The 19,623-nt window shown below is 42.8% G+C and overlaps 1 protein-coding gene across 3 annotated transcripts in view; it reads left to right on the top strand.

Moving 5' to 3' along the window:
- The first annotated feature begins 10,191 nt into the window (after positions 1-10,191).
- The window catches only part of LOC139911258 (phosphatidylinositol-binding clathrin assembly protein), a 67,846-nt gene continuing 58,414 nt past the window's right edge, over positions 10,192-19,623 (top strand). For all 3 annotated transcript variants that reach the window (XM_071898764.2, XM_071898761.2, XM_071898760.2), the window contains exon 1: positions 10,192-11,439. In XM_071898764.2, the coding sequence (XP_071754865.1) occupies positions 11,310-11,439 (130 nt within the window). In that variant the 5' untranslated portion in view covers positions 10,192-11,309. The remainder of the gene's footprint in view (positions 11,440-19,623) is intronic.

Raw genomic sequence — 19,623 nt, 5'->3', positions numbered from 1 at the left:
CCATAATAGTATCTCTAAAGTTATAGAGGATCCAGACTGTTAATGTTTCAACCAAGGACTTAAAGTGGTAATCCTTATGTTCCTCGTTTTTTTGGTTTTGTCTCCATCTTTGTTGCTCATCCTCATCACTGTGGTGTTTCTGCACTGCACTTCCCACAGATCACCTGTCAATCAAACAGTCTGGGCGGAGCTTGGACTTTCTGTTGATGCAGTTTGAGTTTCTCTTTTCTCTGTCTGTTCAGTCATGGTGGCTATCGCTGCTCATGCTAACTACCCAGTTCTTCTTCTTCTTCTGTTTATTCCAAACAAACCAGAAACGTTAAACGCATCACTTCCTGTGCGCCAGAGGATTTTTTCCCGGGAAAAGAGCTACCAGACACCGGCTGTTTAGAACAGACAATGTAAACACAGCGTGAATTGGCTATAGGTTGAATCACTATTGTGTTATATCAGTGATAGTAGCAAAATAGAAATTTATTTATAAGAAAATAGCGCACATCATTACTTTAATTTCCTTCATATATCTTTAATATGAAATATCAGTGCGCACGTCTAATATTTACTCTGCTTCTGTCAGCTTTCACTCACCTCTGTTAGTTTATAAACACAGGAATAACAAGGAGAATAACCTTAGGAGTAAGATTTCATTCCTCCTTTTATTCTTACTGTTATCACTGTCATTGTATGAATTATATTTTCCTCTCTATTGTTTTTTCTCACGCTCCCACTGTTCTCTGCATGTGTTTACCAGCTCTCACAGCTGTAGCTCTACAGTTAAAAGCTCACACATCAGCCCTAATTATATGGAAGATTGTCAAGAGCAGTGTGTGTGTGTGTGTGTGTTCCTCGGCTCGGCTGTTCTGCCCACTTGACATCCACCCTGATGGGTAATGCTCTATAATTTTACTCCCACCCGCCTGTATATTCCCACTAACCGTGCCAGAAAATGCATTAGCAGCTGAAGTGCCTTAAGACTCAGACTCTGTACACAAATACCTTTTATTTTCTCTGGCTTCTCTTTGCTGAGCATGAACGCTCTCTTTCCTAATCACCCTGCTTCACATTCATATAGCAGCCTGCATTCACGCCTGGTTGCTGCCCAGTACAACCATAATCTTGTGCAACCGGCTATTGAGAAGCTCCACTGAAGCAAATGGGGATTAAGTGCCTTGCAGGTAAGGAACACACTAATTTAGATCAACATAGACACCAAAATCATCCATGTGTCCCCGGTAGATCATTGGCTCTGTGCTGCATGCTAACACTTTAGCATTCACTATGTTGGGTGATAGTAGGCGACATAGCATTACCTAAAATAAGAACTCTGACCTGTCAGTGTTATGTTGTCAGCGGGTCTGTAGATTCATATATTTTAAAGATAAAAATATCAGTAACTCAATACAGCTGCTGTACCTGGGTTTATTTTTGGAACTATTTCACGTGAGCAACCACGTATTCATCCGCTGTGCAGTGATTTTTAGCTGCACACAGTCTCCCACCACCTTCATTTCCTATGGAAACAGGGAAAATAGTTCCAGCTAGCGCAAAACAGTTATTTTTGAATCATATTTGGAGTACATTTTACCAATATACCACACTTAGCCACATGTAAGATTACGTACAATTTTGCTTTAGAGCGGCTACAAGTTCTCATCTAGTCGCCTACTATCACTCAACATAGTGTATGCTAAAGTGTTAGCATGTAGCACCGGAGCAAATTATCTACTGGGGACACATGAATGACTTTGGTGTCTAGTTGACCAATGGGCCAATCTCCATATCTGTCCATATTGCAACACAGCAAGTAGTTAAGCAATGAGGCGGCATTTTGAATGGTTGCTCTGCATTTCATTTTTCATCCCTGGTCTTGGTTTTATGTTTATTGCTTTGAAATATAATTAATGTGATGCCACCTCTTGTCCACCCTATATAACATGATAAGAAAAGAGAAGAGAAGATATTATAGCACAACATGACACAGCATAACATTACATAAGAAGAAGCTTCAGTGATCCTCAATGGGGCAAATTGGGTCAATTCAACAATAAACAATATTATACAGATAAGAATACAACAAATACATCATACGGTACTGAAGAGTAAAGCTAGTGTCTTTATCATGCTGATACAAAGCTCCAATGAAACTGAAAGAATTCTCACTCTGTTGACAAGAGACTTACGGAGTATCAGATGTTTACAGTTTACACATGTATGAATTTACAGTCTAATGCTAGAGCGTATATGCAGAATATGCAGATTTTTTCAGATTTACACATGAAAGTAACATATGTGGGTTCAGAAACATGTACCACTGCAAGACACAGCGTACTGCAGTTTGGCAGTTTCTTGGCATGAGATCGAAACGAGTAACTGCAACGTCCTCGGTTCAAGTTTTACCCGGGACACCCCATCTTTCCTGCCTCTCTCTACTGTAAAGTATCAAATAAATCGAAAAAATGCCCCAAAACAACCTTTAGCCTGTTAGCAGAGACTTCAGCAGGGTAACGGCCATATCTGTCATCTTTCCAAACTCTACAGGAGCGATTTGAACCACTAGAGGGAGCAACAAGCTGTGACTTTCTTCAAAAGTGAAAAAATGGCTGTGTGCACTACGGCCAAATACTTAGAGAGTGGCTGCAATCAGTGTGTATACCCGTTAAGTCATTCCTATTTTGGAAAGTAAAGATTCAATCACACTTGATTGTGCAGCACAGATCTTTCTCTCCATCTCTCTCTCTCTCCCCTCCTGCTTTCTTTTACCTTTCTATCGTCTCGCTTGAGTGGAATATGTTACAGCTCTATTCACTGTTATTTCCCCACTGACCTCTATTTTTAGATGTTGTCAGCCTGTCTCTCTCTCTTTCTCTCTCTCTCTCTCTCTCTCTCTCTCTCTCTCTCTCTTTCTCTCTCTCACATCCCCTGCTGCTTCCTCGGCGCTCCTGTTCTTTCCAATCATCCAGATGCAGTGTGTGTTATCAAAGGAGCAGAGACGCGGATCGCAAAAGCACTGCAAGAAGAAGAAGAAGAAGAAGAAGAAGAAAGAGCACAGAGTAGAGGGGGATTCTGCTCGAGGCTCGCCACATCTTTCAGCATTAGTGATAGGGGCCGATTGTTGGTAATTAGTTTAGGTGAGAGGAAATCTGGAACGTCTCTCCTCTGAATTTGTTTTCTTATTTTCCCTCGGAGTCCTTTGAAGAAGAGTGAAAGGATTATTCCTGTGTGTTTTTTTTTTTTTTTGATGAGAAACCTGTTGCTTCCAAGAGGAGTTTTACATATTACTCTGTGAGTTGGGACAGTAATGGAAAATCCTTTTATTTTTATTCCTTTGTCCTTATTTTCTTTAGCAAAAATACTTAATCACCTGGCCAATTTTCTTGCTCTTGTTATGTTTTCAAGAGGTTAATTTCCTTTCTCAAACCCCAATTTCACATCATCAGAAGTTACTTTCCTTGCGGACCTCTATTTTTCTTTATTACGCTATTAAGAGGATGATTTTCTTTCTAAAAAAAAAAATCTTTTGTATCATCAGTGGGTCAATTTTCTTCCTCTTCTCTTCTTTCTCTAATTTTGTATTTTCAATAGACTGATTCTCTTTCTCACACCTCTACATTACATCTTAAATAGGTGTAAAATGACAGATATTATGTTACTCATATCTCTGTTTTCTGTTACCTACAGGTCAGTTCATTACATGGCTTTCATAATATGATTACTCTGATTTATATTTGAAGATAAGCAGGTATTTTATTCTATTCTATTATTGTATTCTATTTTATAGACCATGAACATTACTTTAGAAAGCTTGGAATATTAGTTAGCAGTGGTTTTGGATTATGTGAAAAAAAACAAAACACCATTCAAACTCTGTGTGTAAATCAGAATTGACTGTCTGTTAATCTTAATATTCTGTAAATGTTGGGGCATAACAATTCATAAAGTGATTGAAATTAATTCGATCATGTTTGTCAGATCATGTTTGTGTTCATAATCAGGCTGAGTTTGAATAATCCAATGGATTTTGTTATTGATTCCAATTATAAGAATATAATCAGTTATTTGAATGTAACTTTTCCAAACTAACCCTGTCAAATAATTCCTGTCTTCCCAGTAAGTCCAGTCCAGATGTTCATCATGCAGCTCACTGCTGCTGTTAGGATTTCCATCACTCTGCTGCTGATTCTACAGTTTAGCAGAGGTGAGCGCCGCCCAGTGCGTCGTTACACAACAGGTAGTTTCCACCTCGATCGTCTCAACCATGCTATAAAACCAAAAACTCTGGTAACTAGGTTGATTTTTATGAATCTTTATGAATTATCTTTCTTGTTTTGTCCGCTTTTTTCATTCCTGTATGTTAACATTTAAGAAAATGTCCTTGCGTTCCTTCTTTCTATACCTCCATCTCCTCCTGCATCCTTCTCTCTCTTTCCACACCTTCTCTCTCTCTCTCTCTCTCTCTGTCTCTCTCTCAATTCAATTCAATTCAATTCAATTCAATTTGCTTTATTGGCAAGTTTACAAACAATATTGCCAAAGCATGAAGGTACAGAGAGAGAGTGTGTGTGTGTGTGTGTGTGTGTGTGTGTGTGTGTGTAGGTGTGTGCGTCTGTGTGTGTGTGTGTGTGTGCATGTGTGTGTGTGCGTGTGTGTGTGTGCTGGGTTAGCACTCCATCATATAATGATCAATAGTCATTACAGTTCAACGATAAATATTACATTCAATAAAACAAGAATCAAAAACACAACACATTGGTCAACGTGTGTGTGAGTGTGTGTGTGCGTGTGTGTGTGTGTGTGTTTGCGTGCACACATGTGTATGTGTTGGTCACTCTGTTCCTCAGGTTGTGGCAGGTTAACATATTGTGCAGTCAGATCTGCTGTGTTTCCTTCTCCCAGGACAATTCCTAATCTGGACTTGTCATCCAGCTCTTTGAAGTTGTGAATTTGGGAGCTGAGTGAATTTTTCACATTTTAGGAGGAAGTGCATCTCCGTCTCGACCTCACCATGTCGTACAGTGACCACATGTTCTGTTTTCTTTTGGTTGCCATGATTTCTTATGTCTTCCTGTTTCGATTGCCAATTGGTGGTCACTGAGCCTGTACCACCAATCTCTCGCTCTCTCTCTCTCTCTCTCTCTCTCTCTCTCTGCCTTATTGTTTTGGCCTGCTATCCAGTATCAGTATTAGTTAATCCCTTGCTAAACTCTGTGCTATATTTGTGAAAGGTAAAGGCAGCAGGTCCCAGCAGGCCTTGTGCATCATTAAAAGCACCTTGGATAACCCCCTGTCAGCACCTAGTAAGGTCTCTCTCTCTCTCTCTTTCTCTTTTCTGACTTTTTCCCCCTCTCTCTTCCAGCCCAGACCTCCGGTGACGACTCCATCCCCCCCTCCCTTGTTGTGTCGTTGAGTGCGAGCCCCCAGTCCCTCATTAGCCTCCTGCTGCTGGGCCTGACGGCGGTCCTGTCCGGCTGCATCTACCTGTGTGTCCTCAGATACGTCTGCGTCGGCTGCTGCCAGCCCGTCGCCGTCGGCTCCGAATCAGAAACCTTGTCTGGGATGGTGTGAGGTCGAATATGACTCATGTGCCGTAAAAAAAAGAAAAAGTCATGTGGGAAATTTCCCGCTTAGCATGTGAAAATGATATTTTTCACCTGTGAGCTGTCTGTGAAATTAAATTATTTTTTCACAATAAACAAATACTGTCACATCATGTAATGACAGGTGGCAACGTGAGAAAATATGTTCACATGAAAAGGAGAAAAAAAATGGAAGGAAGAAAAAACCCCACAATACAACACTGTTCACATGTGAAATGGGAAATTTCACTCTTCACAACTGGAATACATTTTTCACATTAAACAAATTCTGTCACATGTAATGACAGAAAACATTTCACATTTGAAGTAAAAACTATAATGTGAATATAAATACATTGTTCACATGTGAAATGGGAAATGTCACTCTTCAGATCTCGAATTAATTTTTCACACTCAACAAATACTGTCAAATACATATAATGAGAGGTGACAATGCGGGAAAAAAACTTTTTTCACATTTGAAGTAAAAAACAGTCACATGTGAATCGGAATTCAACATTGTTCACATGTGAAGTTTAGCTGTTCTCGCCTGTGAATTTCCTCTTTTCACATTTGAGAAGGAACTTTAAACCAAATGTGTCACATGTACTCAAGTCACAACATGCGACACAAAACGTTCACATGTGGTTTATATGTGAGTTTGTATATTACAGGTTTTCACATGTGACCCTAGCCCTGATCCCTGTCCCTGCAAATTCCACCTATGAACTACTTCAGTTTTCACAAGTGGTTTTAACATGTGAAGATCAAACAGAGTGTGAATTATGAAAATCTTTAACATGTGACACTTTCATCACACATGAAACCTGTGAACAAATGTATCACATTGAGTTAAAAATACACTACATGTGCAAAAATGAATTGAACATACAAACACATGGTATCCCCTTTCTTTCTCAATATATCTTTTATACACTCTTGTTATATATTTTATTCTATTCTTTTATGTTCTGTTGTATTCTATTTGTAATGTATCCTGTATATATTCTACACAGTACTGTTAAGGGAGACTACGCTCTCAAGACTCTTCACACTGTCTGTATCCGTGTCTTTGAATAAATAAGAAGGAAAATATTTTAAATGAAAGATGAGTCACTTCATCTTCCGTCCGCAGCTGAATAATAGACGGAGCGGCTCCGCGAGAAGTCGGCTATCAAGTTTGCATCTTAACAGATCCAATTAAATTTTATCAGTCTCATAATTCAACAGCTTCGCATCTCTTAAAAGCTCAATGAATGAATAAGTGATCTGAGAGATTCATTAACAGGCGGAAGGCTTTGCAGCAGCATTTCATATTTTAGGCTGCAATTATGCACACACACACACACACACACACACACACGCACGGTCACACATGGAATGCATGCACTAGAACACACACATGTTGCTCTAAGAAGATTCTAGAACGCTGAGGAACAGAACATGAATGAGTGAAAAAACCCACATGACAGCCCTTCCATTGATTTACACTGATTCCAACTCTGCAGCAACCTAATTATTTACCAGCTACCTTTTTATAACTCCGACTCTTCTGAAACCTGATGGATTTTTACCAGCTCTTGGAGACTCTGCCTGACATGAACCTGAAGTGACTGACAGGGAGGGAAAATCTATGGGTTGTGCGGCGGTCAGACGAGTTACTAACAGCATATTAATAGACTTTACACAACAGCGAGGAGTGCGACTGGTCAAAGAAGTTGATAATTCCCATAATGCCTTGGTTTATCGCTTTATTTATAGATGTGCTAAATCCTGGGGCGACCAGAGAGCAAGGCTGTGAGCTCTCTTGCTTTTTTGTTTTGTTTTTCTTCTTATGAACGCACGCTACTTTGGAGGAAACTTTTCAGACAGCACACATGTATTGGTAACCGCTGTATAAAAGCCATTACACCCACAAGGGCCTTCCTCACTGTCATTACAGCTCACTCCTGCGTCGTCGATCGCACCCATAATCACAGTAAAAACGATCCTCTCTGACATTATTGCCACAGTCTACACCTTGATCCCTCTGTTCTCTGCCTTTGCCTCTGTGACTGTTTTCATCTGACCCCGCTCCCCCTGTCAATAGTGTGATAATGGATTTATTCCTATCTGTCCGGGCACATTCGCCTTGGGCACGGCAACTCCTCGTCCGTGATTGACAGCCGCTGATAGAACTCTCACAGGACGGAGCAAGCCTGCCTGAGAGCCTGTTGCCAGGGGCTACGGGCTCCCGCATCCACGCAGTTGCCATGGAAATCAGGGAGTTCCGCCCTTCTGCCTGCAGATGGCAACAGAGTCCAACTTGAAGGAGAGGAGGGAGTCATGAGTCCTGCCGTATAGCTGGATGTAGGATGCGTGTCAGCAAAAAAGGAGGTGGGTTTGAGTCCCGGCCCGGGTCGTTTCCGAGCGGAGTTTCCTCTTGGCGCTCCGGTTTCCTCCAATTACACGCAGCTCAGGCGGCACGGAGACTCTGAATCGCCTGTAGGTGTGAATGTGAGCGTCTGTCTATCTGTGTTAGCTCTGTGATGGAGCGGCAACCTGTCCAAGGATTCTCCCTGTACTCTGTGCAATGCATGCTGGGATAGGCTGCAGCTGCCCATGACCCTGAAAAGGATTAAGAGAAAATGAATGAATTAAATTGCTGTATATACTCCTTATATGCATTTATATGTTTCATTAAAGTAATGTTTTTTGCTTCTTTTATTGCATATCTCATGTGTCTACTAATTATGACTTGAAGCCCAAATGTCCAACAAGCCTTTAGACCGTAATTGCAAAAAAAACATAATTGCTAATCATCTATCTCAATGAGGAACAACTGATTCATCCCAATGGTGAAGCTGTTATAGGTTAAACTCAATTGTGAGAGGCTGTTTTCCTTCAGTACATGTTGGTTTACGTTCGGCTGTGACACTGAACGTAAAAAAAAACAAACTGGGAACTGAGCACTGATCTCTGCAACACTAACCACTTCCATTTCCTATTTCTTCATTTCTGCGTGCCCTCCCACACACACACACACACACACACACACACCCTCTCTGTGGTTACTATGATGACAGAGACAGAGAAATACAGTTAGGCTGACAGCTGCTGCAGCTTTGACTGAAAACTTTTACCGTCATCTAATAGGTGGAGTACACACACACACGCACACACACACACACACACACACACACACACACACACACACACACACAGACTAGGCATATTTTGGAGGTTCTTTGCTATTGGATTGCTGCATGAATTCACCTGCTACTGGGGTCAGCGGAGGAAAGGAGTGCAGCCGACTGTATTTCCCACCCTGATGGGAATCTGCTAGTTCTGTAAACCGAACAGAAACCGCCTGAGACTACACCCCAGGGGCTGCAGGCTGAGCCAACACACACACACACACACACACACACACACACACACACACACACTCCATCATCAGGCACTACATCAGTGAGTTATGATATCACTCAACCTCTCTCTGTCTCTGTCTCTCTCTCTCTCTCTCTCACACACACACACACTAATGAAAGGCATGCACACCCAGTCTTGACAATATAGGATTCTATATAGGTTTATTGCATTATAAAAGCCCACTTGCATGTATGCAACTGTAATAAATGTGAACTAGTTATGACTGGAAACAGCAGCCGAGTATCTAATTACATCCATATAGGTGTGAAAGAGTCTGGTCTGCTGCCGCCTGCAGTTGATTTATTCAGCTCACAGATCCGGTGTGATACCTACTGTGCAGCATGAGCGGTTCCCACAGATTTTCAGCACACCATGTTCCATAGTCTGGAGTCAAACAAGGACACGGCGTCTGAGAAATAATTTAATACGACCTTAAATTTGGATTAAAACGACACATAAAAATGCTTTAATTAAATGAGTACACCGAACTGGAGGTCAATTTGTTATATCATAGTGGTAGAAACGACCGTATGATCCAAATAGAGATGAAATTTGAGGCATTTGTTTCATAAATTCCGTTACAATTGCATCCATGCCACCTTAAACGCTACACGCACTCCTCAGGTCTCCTCCAATGGACCATTGCTTCCTTCAAGTGCTGTCGGAAAAATTGCGGTTAAAGCATACATAACATACTCAGCGAAGTCCTAAATGGATTTTGTTTTATGGTACCCAGGTTGCCGAGATGTGACGTTTAGGGGGTGGAGAGCATGGACGCCGTGTCGACAATTGATGCTAAAAGTGATGTATTTTATCATAGTTTTTGCTACTGTTTGGAGTTGTATGTAAATGATTTGCATCGTTGTATGTTTTTATTTCACTCGTTGTTTAAATTCTAGCTTAACGTTTGGATAAATCAATTAAAACAGCAAATACGTGCCTGATGCGCATTTTCTGCTCTTTCTTCTACCGTTGTAGCACAGAGTGGCTCTGTACTACTTGGTTTCTAAAATAAAAAAAACAGCTACCAAAAATGTCTTTCTTGACAAGGTCGGGTTTGTTATTATTTCTGACCAAAAGCATTTGAATTCGCGAAAAGTCATATTTAAAGCTCACAAATTCGAAGCTTGCGAGGGGCACTTGAAGGCAGCATAGTTCTGAGATCAGCTGATTTTTTACGCTGCCATTTTGTCCGGTAGAGAAGCAGGCAGACAGTCAGTCCGTAAGCGGCGTAAGGAGCTACTGGCGAGACTTTTCAGACAGCGGGACAGTACTGTCGGTGAAACGAGCCGATAATGTGGAGGCGGCAGCCGAGGACAGCACTTACTGAGATTTAGGACCGTGAAGGAAAATAACATAACGGACGGAGCTGTCATTTTTAACGGATCCGCCGGTTCGGCTGTTCAGTCACAGGCTAGAAGCGTTCGCTGGCTGGGCTGACTGGCTAACAGGCTAGCTAACCTCGCTAGCTACCAGGCTAACGTTAACTGGTCCTCACGTCTTTTCTCGCCCGGGGAAACTGCACCTGTCAGGGCTGTCAGTTTCAGAGTATCGTTCTGTTTACTTTAAACAATGTGCCGCTCAAATCTAAGTGACTTTCTTGCCCGAGGGAGGTTTTAACACACACTTTGCCAAGCAACCTGCGATAGCTAACAGCTAGCTGCCAAGCTAACGACGGCAAGTTGACGTGGAGGAACTCGGATTTTTTTTAGATTCCATATAGATTGTTGTTAATGTTGGCCAAACTGTGATTTCATACGGATTCAATTTTTTCCCCGAGCGGACTTGTCTCTTCGGTGATCCCAAGCAAGGCGTCCAGGTTGCTAACCAGCCAGTTAGCTATGTTTATTTGTGGCCAGAAAGTGATTTCCAGTGTTTACAAATTCCACAGTGGGACTCTTTCCTGGTTCGAATACTGCAACGGAAACATTAGCTAACACAAACTAGCTTAGATTAGTGTCGTTGTCTTTTGTTTACTAGATAGATAGTTATTCCGAATAAATTGTTGCCAAACAATTCAGTTACTGAGCAAAACCGCATTTTAGCTGGTAATTGTGGGTTTCATTCTCATGCCAAGCTGATAAACCGAAATTCTTGTACCTCCAGATTTTTGCCACCTGTGACCTGACATTACTGCAGACGAGACTGCACAAGTTTTGTACATTAACTGTAGCGCACCTAAAAAAAAACCAAAGGGTGCCTGTTTGCCCCCCTTACCTCCACTTGACAGTGAAGTCACGTTCAGCTATCCCGCAGGGAGTGATCCATTGATCGGATCATTATTGTGCTATTTTAGCTGATTGGGGAAAGGCAAAGAGAGAAAGAATGTCGGGCCAATCTATCACGGATCGGATCGCAGCAGCGCAGCACAGCATGACCGGGTCGGCTATCAGCAAGGCTGTCTGTAAAGCCACCACACATGAAGTCAGCGGACCCAAGAAGAAACATCTTGATTGTGAGTATGGCTGTCTAGCTGTGTTGTCAACCGCAGGGCTTCAAAAGCAGGCATACCGGTCCTGGGCTTTCAGTGCTGAAGCTCTGCAACACATTCCTCCACACACACCGCCTGGGTGGTTGGAGAATGTCAGTGATTCCAGCAGTAAGACATTCAAATGAGTATGTGGGCTAGGCCGGAGTATATGGATTTTACATTGATTCTTCCTGACAGTTATAACCCACCTACAGTCTGTGAACACCATTTCATGAATTGTGAAGGCGAGTAGGCCATCAGTGATAATGATGATGATGATGATGGTGGAGGTGGTGATGGTAGTCAATACCAACATCATTGCAATCCTTGACAAAATACACAACTCTTTTGAGTGCAGCCTATAGCCCTAAAAACAACTTTTCCCATCAGACCTGGCTGCCCAAGAAGGACAGACTGTGTTTTCTCTGCTTCCAATGAGAGATGAAGACAGATTCTCTGAAATTGCACAGATAGAGTTAGAAAATATCAAACACATTTCCTCATAATGCAGCCTTGTTGACGCCATTATTTTCCCATAACAAATTGAAGTGTAGGGTATCTTAGGAGAAGAGTCAGTGTCAACATGTAGCATCCTCTTGCACCTTTGGAAAGAGTAGTCAGTGAGCCCCACATACAGCAGTTTCTGAATTGTTCATGTTAATTCTCTAGATTGTTTTTTGTTTTATTTTTTTATTCTTGATTATTTTGGGACTGTATGGACAATGGATTAGGCTGTGCAATGCCAGTAAAGCCCATTGGAACTAAACTGAGTCATATTGAAGGTGGAAATGATGCAAGTGGGACAACAGAAGCATGACTGGATAAATTCATAAGGACTAACAACAAACACATAAGCTTAATAGTAGTGTTTTCTGCTAGAATTCAGTGGGACAAAATGGTCTGCACTGCTTCTGGGAAAAGTTATTTTTAAGTATAGGCTGCACATGTTCGATCCATGTGTCAGCTTGGCCGCCTCACATCCGTCTCCAGTCATCAGCTCCTCCTCGCTCACAAGACTCAGCTGCTGACGTTCACCAGCAGCCACGTATTGTCACCGCTCCTTTGTGAACTTGGCCAGACCTTCACAGCCTATACACCGCGTCTCGCTTAATCATTGTAGGCTATTGATTTCCCTGTGAGAGCAACGACCACAGTGCCGTAGGGGGAAAGCTCCGCCGTCAGCGAAAGGCCGAATCACATGAAGGCCTGATCGTCACGTTATTTGTCCATTGGATGATTTTTACCTTGAAGGTGTAAGCCTGTTGTCGGGCTGTCAGGTTCATTGTGTTGATGTCATGAGGAAGGAGGGCAGTCGGCTAGGAATAGAGGCAGGTAATTGGTTTGGTTGTCAGTCGGTCATTAGTCAATTAGTCAGTCAGTTATCAATCTGGGAACGCTGGCTGGCAATTGGTTAGTCAGCCAGCCAGCCAGCCAGTCGATCAACCAGTCAGTAATGAACACAAGCAGGCAGTTGGTTAGTCAGTCATTCACCCACTCAGTCAACAGCTGGGAAAGCTAGGGGGCAGGGCTGAAAGATACTGACAAGAAATCGAATTGCGATTGTTTGACAGAATATTGCAATTGCGATTTAAACTGTGATTCATATCATCAAGTTTTTCTTGTCATACATTTTTTAGAACTTTAAAATTGTTTAATGAAAAGTGATTTTGTAAAAAAAAAAAACAGATGCCAGTGTGCAGGATTTACTGAGTTTGAGTATGATGAAAGGTTTTCATCAATATTGCACTTTTCATTCATGGACCAAAGATTACCCAAAGCACTAAACCTTACCTTGTTTAGAAATCCACACAACCTCCACTCTTTCTTAAGCAATTAAATGCAGCTTCTGCAATTTGGAAATTGCAGAAGTTCATATTGCGATTTCGTTTGTTTTGTTTTCTATTAATTGTTCAGCTCTACTAAGGGGACAGTCAGTGACTCAGGCTGCCAGCCAGTCAGCCAACTAGCCAGTCAGCCAACTAGCCTGTCAGTCAGATACTGTAGTCGGCTAACCAGTCCACCAGTTAGTGAGTTGTGTTCCTGCAGAACCATTTATCAAGGGTAAGGGAGAAACCTTTGGTAGGCTATGGGAAGAGACCTATAAACCTAGGCTATGTTGTCTCAAACTTTTTTTTTTCCTGTTTTCCTTTGAGTGCCTCAATTTCTCACAGTCGGCCCCCACTCCCCTCCCTCAGCACCACCCCACCTCATTTTCTCTCTTTCTCTCCCCTTGGCTTACCTCGGCACAAATTCACCGCAAGCAGCTGTGGCTGTCTGACAGCAAGCTGTGAATGATATCACCGGCGGTATTTGCATCCAGACCCAATAACCGAATAACCCTCGCAGAAGTCTTTCAGCGCTGCCAGCGTGGAGCCGCCCGGCAGCGAGCGCTCTAGGATTTTTGGGGAGGCTACTCGCCGGAGCAGCCATGACATTCACGCACCATTGGAGAAAATAAATGGCGTTTTAAAGCCATTTAGTCTCATGATTGGGACTGTCCACCTCAATTACCCCTGGCTTGTGACTCACTGGCAGAGATGATGACTCCCTCCCATCTTTTTTGAAAAGCTCTTGCATCTATTGAGATTATTGTCACACAAGTCTATTGGTCAAATGATTCATATCAGATGGGGAAGTTAAAATGTTTGAATATGTCTGTGCCTGTATTTGTGTACACTCGCTCTCAGTTTGCATGTTGTCAAGGTGAGGGGTATTGTCTGCTTAATCCAGTTTTCATAAGCGGTCAAGTGTTTGCTACACACACACACAGACACACACACACAGCCACAGAGGAGACCACTTCTTTCTGCTTTGGCATCATTGAAGCGCTGTTTGTTTCGCTGTCTTATAGCTGTTAGAGAGAAGTTGTGACATTTAAACTCAAGTCTAGTTTCCCCTCTGCCTACACTCTGTTGTCATGGCAGCAAACCAGCCACCAGCCAACTGGCTCGTGTTAAATGGAGTTCAATTGACAGGGGAAGTTGGATGGTGAAATCGGCTGCAGCCATAGCGATGGCGCTACCCATTTTTGTAACCTTTATTTATCCAGTTGAGCTTGCTGTTTGTTGAGCATGTCTTCAGGGCGGTGAGTGAGAGGAAGCGGGAAAAGTTGAGTAGAGGGTGGACTAACCCCGAGGAGAGAGTGGTGGCCGAGTTGTGGTCACAGACTTCAGGATGGATGAGTCAAGAAGACTTGGTGACACTGAATAAGGCCTAGCTGTTTGGACAGTGAGGTAGAGGGCAACACTTTGGGTGCAGTGAGTTGGGAAACTACTCTTTAACTGGGGGGATTTGGGCTCAAGCTCCTGTGTCGGCAAGCATCCTCCCTGCTGAAGTGTCTTTGAGCAAGACATTTAATCCCCACCAGCTCCAGGGTCGCTGTCGCTGTAGCTGACCTCTGACCTCCCTGTGGAGGCACGGCGGGCAAGAGAAAAGAGGATTTCCCTATGGGGATCAATAAAGTATCACATTAATCAAGAGTAACTAAACCCCAAACCCAAATCTGTGTTGAAGCCTGACATCTAATGGTGAAAGGTAGCGTACAGAACTGGCCATCTGCTATTGGCTGGTCTTTGGTGCAGTACAACAGGTGATGACATCACCTGTCACCAAAGATCAGCCAATAGCAAGTTATTGTTGTCCATGGAGTAGCCTCAGTTTTGTTGCTTTGATCACACAGAAACATTTTGTTGCCAGGAAACATTTGAATGTTTTTTGACCTTTTGGCTTGCTTTGTTGTTTGTTGCTAGGTGCGTTGCCCATCTACATTGCTCATGCATCACCACCCTTAGAGGACTTCTTACGCTACAGTCCAGTCTATTTCAGAATGACACAGTGCTGATTACCTCCGCCAAGGAGGTTATGTTTTCGGTGCCGTTTGTTTGCTTGTCTGTTAGCAGGATTACGGAAAAACTACTGGCCCGATTTTCATGAAACTTCGTGGAAGGGTGTAGCATGGGCCAAGGAAGAACCCATTAAATTTTGGAGCGGATCCGGATCCGACTCACGAACAAGCAATAAAAGCACGAACCTTGGCGGAGGTCTGCGCTCTCCGAGTGCCCTTCTACTTTAATAATAGTTAGACCCAGAAAAAATAATCTTTTCTTATTCACAGGCCACAGTGGCTGGTTCATCGCCCAAAATTCATCAGCTAGTGTCCCTGTTTTACCCACCAGCTAGATTTTTTACACTACATTAGCACCTCCAAAAGATGTTGATTACTTGCCAAAGTGGCAGGAAGAGCAGACAAACCTACCAACCACAGCCAAAATTGGCCATTTAGCTGGTGTCTGGTGTTATTTTCTCACCTTGGTTAGGCCTCTCTAGGGCCATTTTAGACTGACCTGCATGCCATTTTTAACAGAAGTCTTTTCACAGCCTTTGGTCCAGTTGCTTAGTTAGGCTATGCTGCTGCTATTGGGGGCATTTTCAGGCTTTTCTACTCAGTTGCAGCTTTTTTACCAGTTGACTAAGCTACTAGCCCATATGTCCTTTGATATTATCTTGTGTTGGGCCATTTTTAGCCAAACCTTAAAACTAGGTTACACTAACATGACAAATTGATGTGGTGCTAGAGTAGTTCTCCGCACCACCACTTTGACTGGCTCTCTCTGGGCTAGTGTGTGTGTGTGTGTGTGTGTGTGTGTGTGTGTGTGTGTGTGTGTGTGTGTGTGTGTGTGTCTATGTCTCTGTTTGTGTCTGTGTCTCTGGGTTAGATTAGAGAGCCGGACAGAGACTGTGTATTTATGATTGTGCTTGTTTTCCTGTGTGTTTAGTGTTTGTGTGGTGCCCATGTAAACTTTATGACACCTTTTCAGACACAAGCTTTTGGGTCACCTTGGCTGACCTCCTTTGTTTGCATGGGAGTGTGTGTGTGTGTGGGAGGTGTGTGTGTCTGTGGGAGTGCGAGTAAGCGGTGTGTGCAGATGTGGGTGTGTATAGGAGTGTGTGCAAGTGGTACTTGAGAGATTATTTCAGTTATCTCAAGGTTGTGGTGCAAATATTTCCCTCATACAGCAATGAATAGGAATATAGGCTTAATATTATGCCGAATATTATTCAAACATAAGCCATGTTAAAATATGCTTCACTGCCTAACATGGCATGTAGACTAGGGAATATCTCTGCATCTACTTGTTGGTGAATTGTTAGTTTAATTTCTTACCCTAAAGGATCAAGATACTGTGCTGTGGAGAAGGCAGGGACGCAACATTTGTTTTTAGTCACGTAACTGTGATTTCACCCTTTCTTTCTCTTTCTCTTTCCCTCTCCTTCTCTTTCTCTCTGTCTAACCTCACACAAATCGTACACATATTAAATGCTTTATTGGAATCCATTAAATAAGACTAAAAGGTTTCAAATATTCCACAGGTTCAAAATGGTTTAAGGACATTTAAGGATACAAACACAGCAGTTTGTTCCTGGTATTTGTGCTGCCTTGATTCCAGCCCTGATAGACTTGCTAGTGGGTGCAGCTAGTTGTTAATGGGGTGGGGAGGCCTGTGTCTTAAGTGATTGTAGGTAAGTCTATTGCTGTCCAAACAGAGCGGGAAAGCCCCTCCCTGGCTGCATAGCAGAGATAGGCCGAGTTTAGACTAGCAGGGAGGAAAAAAGGCTTACTGCTGACTGTCTGAAGACGTCTGTTTCAAGTGGACCCCAAGGGAACGCACGTGTGTGTGAGAGTGTGTGTGTGTGTGTGTAGCACAAAGAGGGAGAAATTGCTTTGGTGTCTCTGTCTCTGGTGAGAGTGCTTCAGTCTCTGGGAGTGTGTCTGAAATCAGACGCAAACACGCTACATACTCACACAGTGAATGTGTAATGCATGCTGCGCACTCGAGTAGTGATGAAGTATGCTAATATCTATAATATATACATAATATCAGTGGACAGTTCACATTGAAGTATAGTCAAACAGGACATTGCATGACCAGGCCAAGCTATAAAACAGCACAGATGAAAAGCAATATAGACTACTTTTTTCAAGGGTATACATAATTTAGAAATCTATAAAATATTTGTTACATTACATAAAGCCTTAGTTATTTTGGCTACATTTTATTAGCCTGCATGTCAGCACTTGACACATTTGGCATGTCACTGCTATCAATTCCTGATTGAACAATTTTTCTTATTTTGCATCTTCCCCCTCCTTTACTCATTTACTGTCTTCTGGTAAAGCCCTTTATCTAGTTATCTCTCCTCACCACCACTACAGATAAATCCCCTCTTACTTTTTATCCACATCGCTTATCACGTACCACAATATCCCGTCACAGCAAATACAGCAGAAAGCAGGCGAAGCTGCTCGCCCATGGAGGCCACTGCTCCATATAGCCCTATGCCTGAATTTTAAGTTTGTCTCAGAGGTAAATATTAGTGCCTGGCCAGCTTACATGATGTAGTGCTGAGGTAGATGCCATCGGGAATTATTCTTTACAGTCAAACTGCTGTATAGTAGCCTTGGAGTATTATCACAAAGTAAACTCATTTTTGTCTCCTGTCACACAAAATGAGACTTAAATGTTATTGAGCTGTTTAATCATTTCATGCGTCGAACACATGAAGAAAATATTCTTTTATATAAAATAAAAGACCTCATTACATGATCAGATTATACACAGAGCATGCACAACTTTAATCCAACAAATATACATAGATATACCTGATCAGTAATGCACATAAGCAGTTAATTGGTCTGAGAAGTGATTAAGCAAATTATATACAAATACAAAAATACTGAGACCTAACGGCTAGTGTGACCTACCATAATCAAAGCACACGGCGAGCTAGCTGTGATGCTAACCTCTATGTTAAACTACTACAAGCAGGCTAGCAGGCTTCGTAGGACTGTTGCTTCCTCATCCGAAACGTACTTGGCAGCACACTCCGATTTTTTTTTCAACCTTTATTTCAGGAAAGTCAGCTGAACATGCTTGCTCTTTTTCCAGCTCCACCAGTTCTCTACTGGAGGGAGGTGGGGGGGGGGGTTAAGTGCCTTGCTCAAGGGCTCCCTGCTGCCCCCTCTGGCTAAAGCAGCACACATTCGGCCTCACTCACACACACACACACAAAACCAACACACTGTACTATGCAGTGGAAACACACTCATACTCATTTTACATCACACTTAGTATGTTAACTGTGGATTGTACGCAGTTTCAGACACATTCCGTCTCTCTTTCTGTGTCTCTGTTTGTTTGTGTGTGTGTATTTGCGTGTGTGTGTGTGTGTGTGTGTGTGTGTGTGTGTGTGTGTGTGTGTGTGTTTTGGAACATTCAGTGCTCCTGTTCTCATTTCATTCTGATGTTGGGTTATTTTTAGCTGTGTTCTCTCAAAGCCTTTGGCTGGGTTCAACAGCTTGTTTCTCTTCCCCCTACCCTACCTCTGTGTGTGTGTGTGTGTGTGTGTGTGCGCCTGCCATTCTCTCTGTCGGTGTCACTCTCTTTTTCTGACAGAGACCGGCAGACATTCCCCCAAGATACACACATACACACACACATGCACACACACACACTCAGACATATACACAGCGACTTCAATCCTATTCATTTGACAAGATTTCCAGAATCCCCCATGAAAACAGTGCAGTTGGAGAAGAGTGTATTTGTGTGAGTGTGTGTGTCAGTCTCTGTGTGTGTGTGTGTGTGTGTGTGTGTGTGTGTGTGTGACTGAGAGAGACTGATACACAAAAGAGAGGAGAAACGGCTCTTCTTTAAAGCCTCAAAGGGGGAATTAACGCTATAGAGCCAGAGCTCGGCTATTAATAGACCAACTTCTGGTGACTCTTTCTGTCTCTCTCTACCCTCTCTCTTTCTTTTCTCCCTGTCTTTCCCCCTCTCTCTCTCTATTTCTCCCTCCACCCTGCATCCTCTTCCTTCCTTCCTTCCTTCCTTCCTTCCCTCCATCATTCCTGCTTGGTCCGCCCTGCCTCCTGCAATCCTCTGTCTCTCCTCCTCTCCTTCTGTCTCTTACAATTCTTCATACCTCTCTCCTCCTCCTCCTATCAGTAGGATTTGGGAGTGGTGTCAGGAGAGGGAGAAGGGGGGGTGGGGGTGGTGAGGGAATCCTCTTTTGAGGCAAACCCTTTCAGCAGTCGGTAACGGAGACGGACAGAGAGGAGAGGGAGATTACTAATACATGCCAGACAAGGTGCTGATAATGCGGCGTGTT

Source organism: Centroberyx gerrardi, chromosome 23 (assembly GCF_048128805.1).
Source record: "Centroberyx gerrardi isolate f3 chromosome 23, fCenGer3.hap1.cur.20231027, whole genome shotgun sequence".
Classification (NCBI taxonomy): domain Eukaryota; kingdom Metazoa; phylum Chordata; class Actinopteri; order Beryciformes; family Berycidae; genus Centroberyx; species Centroberyx gerrardi.
The sequence above is the reverse complement of the archived record's forward strand: the minus strand, read 5'-3'. Positions and strand labels throughout refer to the sequence as shown.